The 19288-nt window shown below is 43.5% G+C and overlaps 1 protein-coding gene across 2 annotated transcripts in view; it reads left to right on the top strand.

Annotated features, from left to right (window-relative positions):
* Window positions 1-19288, top strand: part of FGFR1 (fibroblast growth factor receptor 1) — a 132201-nt gene that overhangs the window by 33084 nt on the left and 79829 nt on the right. For both annotated transcript variants that reach the window (XM_087706160.1, XM_087706161.1), the window contains exon 2: window positions 5818-6019. In XM_087706160.1, coding sequence (XP_087562286.1) covers window positions 5929-6019 — 91 coding nt within the window. In that variant the 5' untranslated portion in view covers window positions 5818-5928. The remainder of the gene's footprint in view (window positions 1-5817; window positions 6020-19288) is intronic.

The following is a 19288-nucleotide window of genomic DNA, read 5'->3' as shown; positions in this document are numbered from 1 at the left end:
TCTAATGAAGAGAAGGACTAGGGGTGACATGCAGATACAGATTAACAGATTTGGAAGGGACTTTGTAGGTCATCTAGTCCAACCCCCTGCCCAAGCAGGAGACTCTATACCATTTCTGACAGTCTCTTCTTGAACGCTTCCAATGGTGAAGTTCCCACAACTTCTGAAGGCAACTTCTGTTCCATGGGTTGATGTCTTTCAATACTCAAAGGGCTGTCACAGAGAAGGAGTCATTTTTTTCTCCAGTGCACCTGAGAGCAGGACAAGAAGGAAAGGGTAGAAACTAATCAAGGAGAGAAACAACTTAGAACTAAGGAGAAACTTTCCTGACAGTGGGAACAATGAATCGGTACAACGTCTTAGCCTTCAGAAGTTGTGGGTGCTCCATCACTGGAGGTTCTCAAGAAGAGACCAGGCAGCCATTTGTCTGCAATGTCTCCTGCCATGGGCAGGGGGTTGGACTAGATGAACTCCAAGGTCCCTTACAACACTATTATTCTACATTTTCTCTTCTTTCCTTTTGTCCCACCTAGCAGCTTTCTTTAAGAAAAGAATTATGAGAGTGTTGGAAGAAATGCCCATCTGGGTTCAGTTCCAAGTGGGGAGAAAGACACTGGAAACATGGAGACTGCTTGGAAAGATGGTTTAATGATGGACAGGACCATATGGTTTGAGATCCTGGGCAGAAAAAGAACACATGGGTGAGAGAGGGAGAGAGATTTATACCCTCTTTTAGGAAGCTCCCGCCTTGGAGCTTCCTGTTCCTGTGTAAGAAATGTACTCTGATTGATGGCCATACTCCCATAGGGCCATGCAGGGGTAACTTTGTAGGTTGTCTTGAGTCCCAGGCTTAGTTGAATCTTGCTGAGTGATGATGTAATGAAGGAGCTTTGGGCAATTCCTATTATGGCTTAATGTCTTTGTCCTGGTTAACAGGACAAAGGGCTAATCCTATCACGCTGGAGTTGAACGTCATTTGTGTTGTAGATAAGGTGGCCCAGGCTTTCTGGGGCTATTAACAAAGGTGGGGGCTGCTTTCCAAGAGCATCTTCCTCCTTTTCTCATCCAGGGAATTATAATATTCTGCCTTTTTAATATTTCCTAGAATATTTCCTCCTTCCTTCCTTCTCCTGTAGGAAGTGCTAACTTCCTACAGGAGCAAAACAACCTCCTTCCCCTAATTTGGCTCCCTCTGGAGTGGAATGCGGGTAAACAAAACGATTTGGAGCAGGAGTGATCACTTTTGAAAAATACTGACAGCTTTTCAGTCGTTCTTGGCTCATTGGATCAAATTCCACTTGCATATCAAAAGCCCTGGTGCCATGGAACAAAGCCGGGCATTTCAGCAAAACTGGCACCAGGCATGAAGACCAGAAAACAACAGCAAGAGAGCCTGAGCAACACATTCTTGAAATAGTTGACCTAACTACGAAGACTAGGTTCTGAATGTGTGACTCAGAAACTCACTGTTGCTTTTCCATTTTTCATAGAATTTAGAATTATAGGGTTGGATATGGGGTCCGTCCTTCCTTCTTTCCTTCCCTCCTCTTCCTTCCTCCCACCCCCTTCCCTCTTATCTCTCCTTCCTTCCTTCTTTCCTTCCTTCCTTCCTTCCTTCCTTCCTTTCTCCCATCTCCTTCCCTCTTATCTTCCCTTCCTTCCTTCCTTCCCTCCCTCCCTCCCTCCCTCCTCTTCCTTTTCCCACCCCTTCCCTCTTATCTCTCCTTCCTTCCTTCCTTCCGGTTGTGGCCCACCAGTGGCTAGCGGAGCTGGCAGCAGATTCGGACAGTAAGGAGGTTGGGGAGGAACATGGGCCAGTCCTGGAGTCTGAGGAAGGTTCTGATGAGGGCTCTGTATCGGAGACAGAGAGGGGACCAGAGCCGTCTGACAGTTATCAGCTGCCTTCGGAGTCAGAGATCAGTGAGGCAGAAGAACAGCTGGAGCCTGTTCCCAATGTGCGCATGTGCAGAGCTGCCAGGAGAAGGGAACAGTTAAGGAACAAGGGCTGACTCGGGACTAAAGGCATAGGTGAACGGTGAATGGCCCCTCCCATAGGGAATAAAGAGGAATGAAAGGGGAGTGGAGTTTGCAGGAGACAATTTGTTCGCTTAATTAGTATGAAGATTTGTTCATGACTCTCAGAGACTCTTTGCCAAGTATTTTCGTTTGGTTTGGTTTGGTTTATTGGATTTATATGCCGCCCTTCTCCCAAGGACTCAGGGCGGCGTACAACATTAAAAAAAAACACATATTACAAAAGTTAAAAAAAATTAAATAGAATATCCAAAACAAACCCAATTAAGATTAACAATAATTTTTAAAAAAAAAATCAATTAAAATTAACAATAATCAATAATTTATTTTATTTTGTTCAGGTCAGGCCAGCTTGCTGGAAAAGCCAACTTTTTAGGGTCCGCCGGAAGGACCGGAGGTTGGGGATTATACAAAGCTCCGGGGGCAGCTCATTCCAGAGGGAAGGCGCTCCCACAGAGAAGGCTCTCCCCCTGGGGGTTGCTAGCCGACACTGTCTGGCCAATGGCACTCTGAGGAGGCCAACTCTGTGGGATCGCACTGGACGGTGGGAGGCTACCGGTGGCAGTAGGTGGTCTCGCAGGTATCCTGGGCCTAAGCCATGGAGCGCTTTAAAGGTCATAATTAGTACCTTGAATCGCACCGGGAAGACAACCGGCAACCAGTGCAGGCCACCTAAAAAGGGTGTAACATGGGAGCACCTAGGTGCCCCCATGATAACCCGCACAGCCGCATTCTGGACCAGTTGAAGCCTCCGGGTGCTCTTCAAGGGCAGCCCCATGTAGAGAGTGTTACAGTAGTCCAGGCGAGAAAGGACGAGGGCATGAGTGACTGTGCACAGAGCATCCCGATCCAGGAAGGGGCACAACTGACGTACCAGGCGAATCTGGTAAAAGGCCCCCCTGGTCACGGCCGTCAGGTGTTCTTCTAAACTAAACATTTTCTTGGACAGCATTGTGGCCTGGCAGCTGTCCAAGCCTGATAAGGTCTGTGATTGCAAATTCATCTTTGAAAGACTGTTTGCGGGGACTTTGCTGGATGTGAATGAGAGGAATTCACATTAGCTTCATAAAAAGGTTTTGTTGGGACAAGGAGTCTGCTTCGTGATTTTGTGAAGCCTAGGTCAGAACACTTCTTTCCTTCCTTCCTTCCTTCCTTCCTTCCTTCCATCCATCCATCCATCCATCCATCCATCCATCCATCTATCCATCCATCCATCCATCCATCCAGTTATTTCCTGAAGGATTGTTATTATTTTTAAAGATACGGGCATGATTCTAACTGTTGGTTAATCTTACTTCATGCCTTTTTTTTGGACAGATGTTTTATTGTATTATTGAAGCATAGTAAAGTTTTATGAGTTTTGGAAGCCACTCAAACGTGCAAAGGGAGACTCAGAACATTGTGAAGAGGATTAAATTAATATCCTCTCAGAGCTACCAACATGGCACAAGCACCGAGGGAAGCCTTTCCCATTTGAAAAAAAAAAGATTCTTTAGTGCTATTTTTGAAATAAGTGGTTTGTGCATTTAGTTGGTTGGTTTGGATTTTGTTGTTGTTTATTTGTATTCTGCTGATCAAATGTCTTAATTCCTCCGGGAATTGTTAACAGGCCTTCTGTAGGTTAAAAGCTGTGAAAATAAAGGGCAAATTGGATCTTGCAAGTCACTGTTTGGCAGGTTGCGCCTCAATTTTTGCAACTTCTGCTCGGTGTAATACTTTGCCCATCAGATGACTTCCATACATGGAAGAATGATTAAACCAAGCCATGGTTGAAAATTCCACATGCAAGCAATAACTCTGTGAGTTCCCACCATGGACACAGGGGTGATTAAAAATGTTCCTTTTTTAAAATGTCTATGGCTGTGATGGTCAACCTATGGCACGCGTGGCACAGACGGCACACGCCAGCCGTTGTCCCAGGCCAACTCCACCATGCATGCGCGTGTACACCTCCCACCAGCCAGCAGGTGTTCGGGTCTCTGCTGTGCATGCATTAGCGCAAGGCACATGTGGCAGCCATATGCATGGGGGGCGCATGTGCGGGGCGCACATTGATTTGGGGGCCTTGCACAGCTTCCACCTTGGCGCAGGAGGCCTTCCAGGCCCAAAATAGGGCGCCGGGGGGGGCGTGGCTCCCTCGCACCCTGCTTTAGCTTCCAGGTTGATGCAGGAGGCTTTCCAGCCCAAAATGGGGCACGAAAAGCGGGGTGCATGTGGGGGTTGCACGCACACGCATGGGGGCAGAGCGCATGTGTGGGTGTGTGCGCATTATGGGTGCATATGTGTGTGGGCGCTTTTGGCACACAACAACATAAAGGCTAGCCATCACTGATCTGTGAAGATTCTCTATCATTGGTCGTCACAAAGATGTTTTTTTCAAAAGGCAACTGGACTTTCTTCCTTGAAGAGATTCGCTTCTCATCCAAGAGAAGAAGAGCTGAAGAAGTTTCTTGCATGAGAAGCGAAATGTCTTCAAGTAAAAAAGAAAGTCCAGTTGCCTTTTGAAAGAAAACACCTTTGGGAAAACCGATAAACGGGAGAATCTCTATAGACATTTAAAATGGGATCATTTTTTGCACTTTTGGGTTCCTATTTTAAATTAATTGGGATGTTTCACGAGATGCAAAGACACTGGTTTAAGCTGTCGTCTGTTCAAAGGGATAAAATGTCTTATAACATTTAGTTGTAGTATATGCATTTATTTGGTATGTATGCATTTGTGTGGGTGGGTGTGTTGGAAATATTGATTAGTTTGGATTGGGAATGCTGTTTACTTCTAAGTCTGCAGTGTGAATATATACATAGTCCTCAACTTAAAACCACTACTGGGACCAAGTTTTTCTTTGCTAGGCAAGACTGTTGTTAAATGAGTCATGCCCAATTTTTACAACCTTTTGCAAAGTTTTTAAGGAACTCTGGCTTTCTTCATTGCTTATCAGAAGTTGGCTGAAAAGGTGAAAAATGTGAACGCATGACCTAAGGAACCTACAGATGCTGTAAATACCTACCTGTGGCCAAGAACCTGAATTTGATCATGTGATTGCAGGGATGCTGTAGCGGTCATAAGTCAATATTTTTAGTGCCATTGTAACTTAGAATGGTCATTGAATGATAAGTCAATGACTATCTGAATAGTGTTGCACCATAGAGAGTGTTTTAACATACTGCATCTGTGTATGGCTTGCCAGTTGCACAGCGACAGAAAAGACAGTGCTCCAGAGGGCTAACATCATTGCCCAGAGGGTCATTGATTGCCCTCTCCCCTCTTTGCAAGAGCTTTATATCTCCCGCTGCCTTAACAAAATTTAAAACATTCTTAAAAATCCATCTCATCCTGGGCACCATTTTTTTTTTGAACTGTTACCATCTGGTAGCCGGTACAGGATAATAAAAACAAGGACAGAAAGGCTGAAAAACAGCTTCTATCCCAGGGCAGTAACTATATTGAATTCTATGGTATAGTGCAGTATTAATGCAATATCAGGGATTTTCAATTTCAGTTACATAGAATGTGAAGGATGTGTGTTTATGTTTTATTTTTATAGTTGCAATGCACCCTGAAAATGGCATGTAATTTCATTGTATGAGGTGCAATGACAATAAAGGAAAGTATCTAAGTACCTTGTGTTGTGCCTACAAAAGGTTCGTTAATCCATAACAACACGCAGGACACAAAGGATCTTAAAATTTGAAATATTGGAAGTATTACCTTTTGATTTTTTTTTAAATTTCTGGTGCATTTAACTTATTTCTCTTTCTCTCTCTCTCTCTCCTCCTTTCTAGAGTAGCTGAAGTCCTGAACTTCAAGGAAGAAGGAAACAACGCTGTGCTGGCCAGCACAAGCCCTCATGGATTCTGAGAACTCTGTTGCTGACCAGTAGCTGGAGAAGGGGGATGTTTACGTGGAAGTGTCTTATTTTGGGGGCTGTGCTGGTCATAGCCACACTGTCCACTGCAAGACCAGCGCAAACCCTGCCAGAGCAAGGTAGGAGCACCATCTGCATTTTCCCTGTTCATTGATTTCTTTCCATTCTTACGTGTTCTACAGACATGATGTTGGTTAATGGGAAGAATCATACCAGAGTAGTTTTCTGCCAAAGATATTCCCCGACGAACTGAATGGAACGGTCGTAATTTCTCACCAGGAACAATATTTTATTGGGTGTGTGTTATAGTATATCAGTCCAAGGTATTTTCAGCAGAGAGGTGGGGGGGGGGAAGCGATCTCTTCCTCCACTGTCATTCATGAAACCTGGTAGAAAGCTCATTTCTTCTTTGTGTATTCTCTACTGGCTGTGAGGCCTGTGCAGGGTTGGCTTATGTCAGATATACAAGGCAACATCCAGTAACCACAAATCTTCAAACTGAAGCAAGAGGGTTAGGGGGAGAAGGATCAATAATATTGATAATGATAAAGAAAGAGAAGAGAAGATGGGATAGAATAAAATGGATATTGCAATGAAGGATAGAGTAGAATAGAATAGAATAAATATTGGAATGAAGGATAGGATTAGAATAGAATAGATATTGGAATGAAGGATAGGATAGGATTAGAATGGAATGGAATAGGAATAGAATAGAATTCTTTATTGGCCAAGTGTGATTGGACACACAAGGAATTTGTCTTTGGTGCAAATGCTCTCAGTGTACATAAGAAAAATAAAATAGAATACATTCATCAAGAATCATAAGATGTAACACTTAGTGATAGTCATAGGATATTAAATAAGCAATCAGGTCACACTAGGAAACTAAATAAAACAATGTAAATCGTAGCGATAAAAACAACAGGGTTATAGTCATAAGTGGGAGGAGATAGGTAATAGGAAGGATGAGAAGAAGACTAGTAATACAGTCTTAGTAAATAGTTTGACAGTGTTGTGGGAATTAGTTGTTTAGCAGAGTGATGGTGTTAGAGGGGAGTGTTTTCGTGTCCAGTTGTTCTGACATGCAGTGCTCTATAGCGTGGTTTTGAGGGTAGAACTTGAAACCATTTATATCCAGGATGGGAGGGGTCTGTAGATATTTTCACATCCCTCTTTTTGACTCGTGCAGTGTACAGGACCTCCATGGAAGGCAGGTTGGCAGCATTTGTTTTTTTCTGCAGTTCTAATTATCCTCTGAAGTCTGTTTCTGTCTTGTTTGGTTGCAGATGCAAACCAGACAGTTATAGAGGTGCAGGTGACAGACTCAATCATTCCTCTGTAGAACTGATGACAAGTCAATAGTGTGTAGTTAAAGACATTATCTTGATTTTTTACTACTCACTAAATCAAGCCCAACATTTGAAGGAAGGTGCTATTGCAGAGCTCTCTTGATACCCTGCTACTCATAACAGGGCGTCTGTTTGCACAGTCAGGTGCCTTTCCCAGGGACACTATGGATCTGGGTTCACGTAACATTATCAACACAAACTCTAGCTCACCAAACATGATTTGGCTTCCAAAACATACTACGCCATAAACATGATCTTATAATTCAAGATGAATTGATTCTCGCTATAAGCCAGAGGTCCCCAACTCCTGGGTCATGGCATGCAAGAAACTGATCCACGCAAATAAATGAAGCCCCCATCCGCGGGATGCAGGCCGCATGCGAAAACATCTCTCCATGGAACCGGTCCCTGGTGCCCAAAAGGTTGGAGGCCATTCTATTGTCAGAGTTTGCAGCAGCAATCACATCCAGAAAGCACACACAAGGAACTGATTCAGCAGGATTCATTAATTTCATATATAATATCACATAGGAAATAAGTATACAATACCCAAACAGGTTTTTCTAACGTGGTAGCTAATACAAGCAAAACACAGGCAGAAGAGAGAACAGTTTCAGTTCAGAGCAGCAGACTAGTTTAGACCTCAGCACAGACTCAGAGCTTTAGTACAGAACAGTTGAATAAGCCACGCCCAGGCTCCTTGCTGTCTCCTTGTTGCTCACATAGCAAATACTGTTTCAGTTTCCAAACAGCCCTCATTGGCTGACTTAGTTGCTATGCCTGTTCATCGACTGACCTTGTTACTGTGTCTCCTAAGCTATGAAATTTCTCACACACTGACAACTAGAGTCTGAACATGGAGTGAAAAGGGGCATCAGCCTAGAATCCTTATATAACCACAAGCAAGTAAGTGCAACGTCCCTGGAATGCTGTTGGCCCTTAATCTAACTCTCACCAGATGCTGACTGATAATTGAAAAGATTCCTTCCTATAGACCTTTGCAATAAATCAGTTTAATTGAACCTTGATGTGTGGACCTGGTCTTTCACACCTGACAATTCGTTTAATCTTGTCTTATTCAATAGACCACAACTGTCTGAATTCAGGCAATGGGATATATAAGATGCTATGGCATACAAGCCATGTTAGTTGTGCCCATACAACACGTAAATCCAATATAAATCCAGTTTACAGTATATGAATCACCAAAATAATACATCCTCAATGCACTGGCACAATTAATAAAAACATATTCATGCAATGCCATATCTCCATGATGGCAAACTTATGGCATGCAGAGCCATCTCTGCAGGCACTGAGCTGTTACCCGAGTTGCAGCACGGATGCACCAGCCAACTGATTTTCAGCTGGCCCTGCCCACGCCTCCCCTCTCCTCCCAGGATTCTCCATGTGGCCCATTTTGGATGCCAGGTAAGGAAAGGGCTCGCACGGAGGCTCTGGGAGGGTGAAAAATGGGCCTCCAGAAATGGGCCATTTCCAGTATTTGCTGTGTGAGCAACAAGGAGACAGCAAGGAGCCTGGGCATGGCTTAGTTCAACTGTTCTGTACTAAAGCTCTGAGTCTGTGCTGAGGGGGCCGGTAGAGGCTGTTTTCACCCTCCCCAGGCTCCAAGAAAGCATCCAGAGCCTGGTGAGGGTGAAAAATGCATCTACTGGGCTTCTGGAGGGCTGAGGGAGGCCATTTTTGCCCTCCTTGGGGTCCAGGAAAAAATGGTTAGCCATCATTGCCATATCCAAACAAATAATCCAGGCTTTTGGTGATGGCCTGATTCATGTAGCATGCTAAGACTGTGGCTACATTCTCACAAGCTACTCCCCTTTTACGACTCTCTATCCCATTCGGGGTAGAGTTGGGGCAGCTGGATGGAGCTGAGCGCTTACTGGCTGGATGCCCTTCCTGATGCCTGGCAGAGTTCGCAGCTGATATTTTTTTCCCTTTGCTCCCGGGGAGAGAGAAATATCTGCCGCTACCTAGGATGGAACACTCAACCTTCTGAACAGGAGGCAATTAGCTTCAACGTTAGGCCACATGCCGCTCATTCTCACAACCTACTGATCCACAAAACACAGAACTCAATTTTCACTTGTGGCCTTGCACCCCCTCCCCCTATATGTCCCATTTATGGTTTGGAACAATTGAGCAAGATTCTGTCAGATTTTATGTCAGAAGCTGGCACAGATGGACTATCGTTATTGTACAAGAGAGAATTATTCCAAGGTGCCAGAAGAAGGTTAAAGCTGCAAATTATGAACTAGAATAAATATCCTTTCAAGTTGAAGCCGGTGGCTAGATCAGAAGCAAGCCAAAAGTGACTGTTCTTTTGATCCAATCAGACCAGGGAACTAGGTTCTTTTATTTGTACTTCAAAGGTATCGTCCTGATGTGGAATCATCTTGCACATCTGTATTCTTTTCTATTATTTGAAGCATATGAAGGGCTGTCTCGATATTTATCCACTATCCTTTTGGCTGCAGCTGTCTTCCACCAACCTGCAAAACAAGGACATTTTCTCATGGCAACTACAAAAATGAAGAAAAAAAAACCCCTCAGGATCTTGAAAGCATGTTTGAGCCCCAGGCAGCATTCCACATTAGCTTATCAAAACAAAAAAGGCTGACTTGGAATGATTAATTGCTGAGCTCCTTATCGTCAAAGCAATCTGTTAATGCTTTCGAAAGGGTAATCTACACTGGATTGGTAAACTGTGTTCAGAAAACGGGAAAAGAAATAGGAAAGTTATAGCTCAACAGCAGTTACTGAAAGATATCTAGGAGAATGAAGTAAGAGGAAAGTTTGTCTCATGTCTTTTATCAACCTCTCCATTATGAAAAATGTCATTTTGTTCCCAGGGTCACAGTACAATTTGTGGGCTAATATTTTACGGGAATGAAGTTCAGGGGTGAAATGCTACTGGTTTGGGCCGGCTATGCTACCGTTTGCCTGAATCGGTAATAAAAAAAATGGTTTAAAAAGTAAACAAAAAAGTTCTGACAATCAGCTGTGCAACAATCAGCTGTGCCTGATTGTGAGGTTCCTGCTTGATGCAGGGGCCATTTTGTGTGAAGTCCAGCTGCTTGTGTATGAATCAGTTGTGCAGCTTTTGTGTTGTTTTTGTGTAAAGTGTGATAGTTGGGTTTTGAGCACTCTGTGACTCTGTGAGCTTCCTGCTTGTTGTGAAGTCCAACTGCTTTTACATTGTGTGTGAGTCAGTCGTGCAGCCACACCCACCCGGTCACACACCCATCAAGCCATGCCCACTCAGTCACAAGACCACCAAGCCACGCCCACAGAACTGGTAGGGAAAATTTTTGAATTTCACCACTGGAATGAAAGTAAACTTACATGTCACGGCATATTGTTGAAGGATCCAGCCATTGACACCCTAATCAATACCTAAAAGCTACACACAATCAGAAGTCCATATAAATAAAACACGCAGAACAGAACAGCACACATGTTCTGAAGAGAAGTTCCTTGAGGATGGGCTTCAGCTTGGAAGAATCAATCCTTGATCCTGCTAATATTTTAATTACAGAAGGCAACAAAAATTGTTTTGCTTTTTCCTGGATGGATTGCGCAGTCCCAGAAGGACATCTGAATGGGCGCCTTTCTTTACTTTGGATACAGTGGCTCAGTGGCTAAGATGCTGAACTTGTCGATCAGAAGGTCAGCGGTTCAAATCCCTAGCACCGCGTAACGGAGAGAGCTCCCGTTACTTGTCCCAGCTTCTGCCAACCTAGCAGTTTGAAAGCACGTAAAAAATGCAAGTAGAAAAATAGGAACTACCTTGGGTGGGAAGGTAACAGCGTTCTGTGTGCCTTCAGCATTGAGTATGCCGGCCACATGACCACGGAGATGTCTTCGGACAGTGCTGGCTCTTCAGTTTTGAAACAGATAAGCATCGTCCCCTAGAGTTGGGAACAACTAGCAAATATGTGCAAGGGGAACCTTTTACCCCTTTACTTCAGTTAGAGGAGGAAAGAGAAACCCACTAATCTTAATTGGATCGTGAGTAACAAAAGTTCTCTACATTTATATTCTGCAATGGACCTATTTAGGTAGGTTTCAGGATGTGAACACTAACAATGCAGAGAGGGAGGAGGGGAAAGCTGCATGCTTCATCCCTAAAAGCTGAGCTTCGACACCTCCTGTGGTTAACCTTCAACTTTATGGAAATGGCAAATTAGCTGCTTTGCAGTTTTGCCCTCCAGCAGAGCTAAGAGAATGTGGCTGGTGCACCATTCATTAGACACTGACTCAGCTTGATTTAAGTGCCCAACCACGAATTTCTTATGGCCTATGATAGTCTTTGGCAATCACAGAATTTAGCGTCTGGGCACCCAATCCTACTTGATGTCCATGCAACACCTTTAAAAGTTGACTCTAAAGGACAAGAATTTGGAGACCCGAGACATCTGGATTGATTGTTGTTGTGGCCCGCCAGCGGCCAATGGAGCTGGTGGCAGACTCGGACAGTGAAGAGGTTGGGGAGGAACACGGGCCAGTCCTGGAGTCTGGGGAAGGCTCTGATGAGGGCTCTGTGTCAGAGGCAGAGAGGGGGCCAGAGCCATATGCCAGTTATCAGCTGCGTTCAGAGTTGGAGATCAGTGAGGCAGAAGAACAGCTGGAGCCTGTTCCCAGTGTGCAGAGGGGCCAGACGAAGGGAAGAGCTAAAGAACAGGGGTAGACTTGGGAGTAAGGCCACAGGTGGACGGTGAATGGTCCATCTCATAGGGAATAAAGAGGAGCGAAAGGAGAGTGGAGTTTGCAGGAGACAATTAGTTCAGTTTATTAGAGTGAAGATCTGTTCCTGACTTCTTGCCTAGAATTGTCTGCTACAGCATGGCGTTTGGAAGATATCCAAATCTAATAAAGGCTCTAGTTGTGAAATCTCTTGGAAGACTGTTGGCCGGGACTTTGCTGGAGAGGAATTCCCTTTAACCCAGAGGTGGGTTCCTACCAGTATTCGGTAGAACCGGTTCGTCAAATCTACCGAACGGGTTAGAAGAGGTTCCACCAGTGGACTCGGAAAGCAGGCCACACCTACAGAAGAGGTTCCAAATTTTTTTGAAATCCACTACTGGTCCTTGGATATGATTATTCTACACTATCATGCTCAAATTTATAAAACTCAGTGCCTCTGTGAAAGGTAAGGATGACTACTGCGTTTGTGGTGCAATCAGAACATTGCGTGTGTTGAAGTTGTTTTAACTAAACTAAACTAAACCAAAACTAAACTAAACGCAAACCAAAGATGCCTTTTAAAAAACAAGTTTACATCATATTCTTATGTATGTCAGTGCTGTGTGTGAGATAATTTAAGGTGGTTCTGACAAGTGTCGTCGGCATCTTCATATCCGGTCACATGGGCGGCAAGCCACTCCCATCCGGTCACATGGGCGGCAAGCCACTCCCACAAAGGAGGCCACACCCACAGAGTAGGTTCGAACAATTTTTGAAACCCACCACTGCTTTAACCTAAATAAAAGGGGTTTTATCGGGACAAGGACTCGGCTTCATGATCTTGGGAAGCCTTGGTCAGAACAATTATAGCATTTGCACTCTAAGGAATCCATTCTCCATCTTGATAATTTCTTCCTAAAATAAAGACTGATGATGAAAGGGAAAAAAAGCATTCATGTGCAATGGTATTTAGGCTGCTCAGATTCCCAAAGCAGTAAAACAAAACAAGCCAGTATGTAGAGTTGCCAACCATGCACAGATATTCTCACCCCTTTGTATCTTGTCATTGAGAGATCAATTGATCCACCTGCTCCTTTGAATGACGGTGTATGTATTTAGAATAGAAGCCCAAGGTTCTAGATTAGGAAAGTATATGAACATCTTGTTGGTCCATCAGATGTATCGTAACCTTCACTAACATTTTTCTTTTACACGTGTGGATTAGCTGGATTTTAACTGAAAGAAAGTTGAATCTTCAAATCAGAACTTTTTAAAGGAAATTAGAGCTAGTAGAACAGCAATTCCAAAAAAACAGGAGTTCAACTAGAAGTAGTAGTCTATCCTCATATTTTTTTTGATGGCTATAAAGTGGATGAGTAAATGAATCTGGGGAAAATTTGGTATTTTTCATTGGCAGCTTGTTTCTCAGAAACGAGTCACTGAAGCTTACAAGTGGGCTTGCTAAATCTAGAGCTGAATGCAAACTTTTACAAGACACACGCCCCAAATTTAGATGTAAATGAGAATTCATTGGTTATGGTCTGACAGAGGCTTCCCAAGAGCATGAAGCAAACTCCTTGTCCCGACAAAACCCCTTTTATTAATTTATTGTGAATTCTGCTCATTCATATCCAGCAAAATCTTTCAAGGGAGGATTTACAGTCACAGACCTTATCTGGCTTGGAGAGCTGACAGGCCGATATCTGCAGAACTTGGCAAGGAGTCTCAGAGAGTCAGGAACCAATTAAGCGAACTAATTGTCTCCTGCAAACTCTACTCCCCTTTCGCTCCTCTTTTATTTCCTATGGGAGAGGCCATTCATCGTCCACTTGTGGCCTTACTCCTAAGTCAACCCCTGTTCTTTAGCTGTTCCCTTCGTCTGGCAATTCTGCGCATGCGCACACTGGGAATAGGCTCCAGCTGTTCGTCTGCCTCACTGTTGTCTGACTCTGAAGGCAGCTAATAACTGTCGGACGGCCCTGGTCCCCTCTCTGCCTCTGACACAGAGCCCTCATCAGAGCCTTCCCCAGATTCCAGGATTGGCCCATCTTCCTCCCCAACCTCCTCACTGTCCGAATATGCTGTTAGCTCTGCTGACCGCTGGCGGGCCACAACACATTGATTAATTGTCAGAAAATGGTGATCTCTGTAACAAGTTTCTACCCATTAACATAGCTTGATAAGGAAATTAGCCCAAAGGTTAGAAACCAAAGAGAACGGCAATTATTTTTCCCATATATCAATCACAGGTATGCTTGAAGGGCAGGCTCGGTTCTTTCTGTACTGTGCCGGTATTAGCTGGTTTCTTGAACCTGATTTAATTCTCTTTTAACAGGGTTATTTTTTAACTGCATTGATTTATTGTTATATTTTTAGCACCCCATAAATGACTTTGTTTTTACAGGTGACTTGCATGTGCCTAGATGGCATTTAGTTTTCTGAGGCAGGTCAGAAAAAATGTTTTTAAAGTGTTTACACATCAGGCAATTTTTTTTTTCATATCAGTACAAAGTATATATAGCTCAGAGTTGGCTCGTGTTGGTTCTTGTCATTCGCAAAGCTTTGAACTCAGTCCAACTAAGCTCGGATAACACCAAGAACTGAATTAGACCAATGTTTCTCAATCTTGGGAGCGTTCAAAAACTTCAACTCCCAGAATTCTCTTCATGGCTGGCTGGAGAATTCTGGGTGTTGAAGTCCACACATCATAAAGACCTCCAGGTTGAGAAACACTGTCACAGACTGATCACTGTATCTCCCCAAAATTAGTCTCTGGGATCTGAACACCTCTATTAGCTGATATTAGCAGTCGGGTTGACTCTTTCCACCAATTCTTTTTTTCCCCCTTCATCAAATTTTATTTTTTCCTTTCATATACATTCACAAATGTACATTCTTGTAAATACTCTTAATATTTATCTATTAGCTATTAACATTCATCACAATCTACTTATGAGTATAGTATGAGTATGAGTATAGAAACCACAGTTGCCACCCCGTACCTCCATCTTGTTTAGCAAAATAACCCTACCCTAACCCTACTCCTTCCATCTTCTCAACCTCCCTTCTCTGTCTTCTCCTTTCCTCCTCTCCTTCCTCTTTTCTTCTTCTCTTCCCCTTCCCCCACTCCTCCTCTCTTCTTCTCCTTCTTACCTTCTCTCCTACTCTTATCCTTCCATCAATTCTTGTGTGAATTTTAAAACTGGAAAATAGATATGACTAGCTGGATACCTGTGCTTCACTACAAAACTACTTGATGGTGCTTGATAAATTGACACTTAAAGCTTGAAAATTAATGAGTAGCTAAAAAAGCGACTGTATTATTTTGTTAGAGAAGCCTGTCTACTGACTTGGGGATGAGTTGTGTGCAGCTTCCCTTATTTGTGTTTTCCTAATCACATCTGCAAAACTTTTCCTGCGTTTTTTGCCTCTTTTCCCTTTAACTGGTGTTACAGTAGAAGGAGTAGATTCATCTGAACTGAGAAGGAAAATAAGAGGAAAAGAAATCTGCCTCTGCCTACCAGGATCCATCAGTATTCATCTGGCTAGTGTCCTGTCAGTGTGTGAGAGAGTTGAGGAGTTTGGAAACTCAAACAGTATTTGCTGTGTGAGCAAGAAGGAGACAGGAAGAAGCCTGGGCATGGCTTAGCTCAACTGTTCTGTAGTAAAGCTGCTTGCTGTTGTGAAAGTAAAATTGAAACTGAAACTCCTCTCCTCTGCTTGTGTTTGGCATTTGGAACAGATTTCTTTTCAGGTGGGGAGGGGGAGTAGAGCTCCTTAGCATCAGAGTATATTAATAATAATAATAATATAGGAAATACTAATGTTGTGATTGTCATTTCAAAAAATCCTTTCTTAGTGAGCATCTAGAAGCCAAGAGGAACATACGTGGCAAATTTGAAGTTTGTAGGCTTTATGGTTCTGAAGATTTTGTGATGATGCATGAGTGGTATTTTGCTTTTATATTTATAGATTGGCTCAGGAAAGCCAAACAAACCCGCTTATCATCTTTTTGAGGCCAAGACATAGTTTGAAATAATTGCATAATTAAAAAGAATGGTGGATTTGTTGCCCAAAATGAGTGGTACAACCCCAGTGACCCATCATTTTTTTCATTGTTGGGGAGCTGCATGTGGCCATAATATGTTCCATTTAATTTCAATTAGCATGTTGCATTTGTTTGGCCAAATGTGGCATTGTCAACAAGCCATAGTTAGGTCCAACCTGGTTTTGTTGAGGTGGGAAATCTGTGAATATCTTATTGGTAGCTAAATGAAGAGACTGAGGATGAGCCCCAGCCTTGAAATTGTTCTAGAAGTCCATCAAAAAAAGTTTGTGCTAACAACATGTGGGTATCTAAAGGAAATAATGGTGGCCACATTGTCTGTTAAACATTGAATCATCTCTTCTACTCTTTTCAGTAACAATACTCATCATCATCATCTTCTTTTAATTACCGCACAATATCTTGTGGGTTGGAGTCAGGGCAACAGAATGGAGCCGAGTTTTTACTGGCCTGATGCCCTCCCTGTTGCCAATGCGGAGTTTTCATCAGCAGATATAGTCTCATTATGCCAGAGAGAGAAATATCTGCCTCTACCCAGGATCAAACTCATGATTGCCTCCTGACTCTGAGGCTAGAGCTTCTCCTCTAGGCCACCACACCACTCTCTTCAATAACAGCACTGATGTTTTTAATTGTAGGGTTGGTTTTGTTTATTTTATACAATACTTTTTATTCCGTGCCACCCTGAGTCAGATTTTCTGGGATGGGCGGCCGTAAGAAATGTGATGAGGTAAAAGAATAAATTAAATGCAAATAAACAATGGCAGGGATTCACTTTCCAGTCTGTCTTAGGTAGATTTTTTTGTCAAGCATGCATTGGGGGGAGGGGGCTACTGTTTGGTTTGGGTCTTTTACAAACTGAGCCACGGCACATGAAATCTAAGGATGGGAGGAATCCAGCTCAGCTGAGGGGGCGTGTATATGCCGGGCTAAGGGACCAGAGAGCATCGGTGACCAGCCGATTTGTTTGATGCTGTGATTAATTACTAGCCTGTGGTCCGAGGGAGATGGGAGATGTGAAGAGAAGAAAGCAGTTACTGAACTACTAGCAGGTCAAAGGTCATGCGTAGCAGCTGGGGCATGTTTTTACAACTCCTTTTCCTGCGGGGAGGGGGGGGAGCAAAAGTATTGCATTTTCCACCCTGGCTCCAACCTTGCAAACAAAGGAAGGCATAGTCTCTCCCACCCACCCCACCCCCATTAAAAATAACTCCTGAGTGACAACAGGACTGATTTAAGCTTGAAAAATCCAATCTGCAGAAAGGTTGATTGCTAACTTGTGCCTAAACTACAGAAAGGGGTGGGGGTGAGAGTGAGGAGGAAGAGGGAATGCAGGTACTTTGAAAAAAAATTTTTTAAAGAATGCACCCTATTAAGGTGAAAATGAATGTGCCAATTAGCTAGCTAAGGTTTCCTGCATCTCTGCTGAGGATTTTGTTTTAAGGCATTATTAAGAATCTATGCAAGCCAATCTTTTGGCTATCTGTGGACCATGATGAAGATGATGGTGCTATCCATTCAATCGTGTCCGATTGTCCCCGATTCTGCGGACATATTTCTCTCCACATTTCCCCAATCTTTACAGCTTCTTTGAGATGTTTTATCCTCTGGCTGAGGTGGGCTTTGATGGTGTTAACATTTACCTCTGACTATTCTGAGCACAACTAACTTTTCCAGTAAGTTTGATCGCATAACATGGCTGAAATAAGTAAGGTGGAATTTTGTGGGGTTTTGGCCTTCCGGCGATATGACTGGCTTTATATGGTCCAATATTTGCTGGATTGCTACCTTTTGCTGAATCAGCAGGAGTCTTCTCCAAAACAACACCTCAAACAAGTCCTCTTTCCTCTGGTCTAATATTTTTCATGTCCCAATTGAGTCTGATTTATCTGGCCAACAGAGAAGGCTTGGGGAGGCATGATAGCATCTTCCAATACTTGAGGGGCTGTTACAGAAAAGAGGCATTTAATTTAGTCTCCGAGCGCCCAAAAAAATGATGCTTTTGAATTATGGTGCTGGAGAAGACTCCCGCGAGTCCCTTGGACTGCAAGGTGATCCAACCTGTCAGTTCTAGAGGAGATCAACCCTGACTACTCTTTAGAAGGCCAGATCCTGAAGAGGAGACTTAAATACTTTGGCCATCTAATGAGAAGGTAGAAGGACTCACTGGAGAAGAGTCTAATGCTGGGAACGATTGAGGGCAAAAGAAGAAGGGGACGACAGAGAATGAGGTCGCTGTATGGAGTCACTGAAGCAGCCGGTGTGAGCTTAAATGGACTCCAGAGGATGGGAGAGGGCAGGAAGGCCTGGAGGAATGTTGTCCATGGGGTCGCGATGGGTCAGATGGGACTTTGCAACTGACAACAACAATTTAGTCTCCAAAGCACCTGAGGGTAGGACAAGAAGCAATGGATGGAAATTAATCAAGGAGGGCAGAAGCAACCTAGAATTAAGGAGGAATTTCCTGGCTGTGAGAACAATTAACCAGTGGAACAGGTTGGCTCCTGGAGTTGTAGGTGCTTCATCCTTGGAGGTTTTCAAGACAGGACTGAACAGCCATTTCTCTGGGATTTCATAAGGATTCCTGCCATGGGCAGGGGGCTGGAATAGAAGACCTGCAAGATCTCTTCCATCTCTAGGATTTTATGATTATAGAGGTAACTTGGTACTCAACAAGGGATGTGGTGGCTCAGTGGCTAAGACACTGAGCTTGTCGATCAGAAGATTGGCAGTTCAGCAGTTCAAATCCCTAGTGCCACATAACGGAGTGAGCTCCCATTACTTGTCCCAGCTTCTGCCAACCTAGCAGTTCAAAAGCATGTAAAATGCAAGTAGAAAAATAGGGACCACCTTTGGTGGGTAGGTAACAGCGCTCCAGGGCCTTCAGCATTTAGTCATGCTGGCCACATGACCATGGAGACATCTTCGGACAATGTTGGCTCTTTGGCTTTGAAACGGAGATGAGCACCGCTCCCTAAAGTTGGGAACAACTAGCATGCATGTGCAGAGGAATCATTATCTTTTACCTGGTACTCCACTGCTTTGAAACGCATCAAATTTGGTTCTCAGCATATTTTGATGCCAAAATGTCCCAGTACTCATTGTTTGTTTGGTACTTGACACAAAAGCTACATGCCTTGTGACTCACTTCATTATTCCTTATGGGAAAATTTTGTTTGGTACTCATCATTTTTGGTACTCATCACTTGTCCCAGAACCAATTAACAATGAGTACTAAGGTATCACTATATATAATTACCTATAGTTCA

Source organism: Thamnophis sirtalis, unplaced genomic scaffold, assembly GCF_051295495.1.
Source record: "Thamnophis sirtalis isolate CommonGarterSnake01/CBP01778 unplaced genomic scaffold, rThaSir2_p1.2 scaffold_2, whole genome shotgun sequence".
In the NCBI taxonomy this organism is placed as follows: domain Eukaryota; kingdom Metazoa; phylum Chordata; class Lepidosauria; order Squamata; family Natricidae; genus Thamnophis; species Thamnophis sirtalis.
This window is presented reverse-complemented; position numbering and strand designations above follow the sequence as displayed.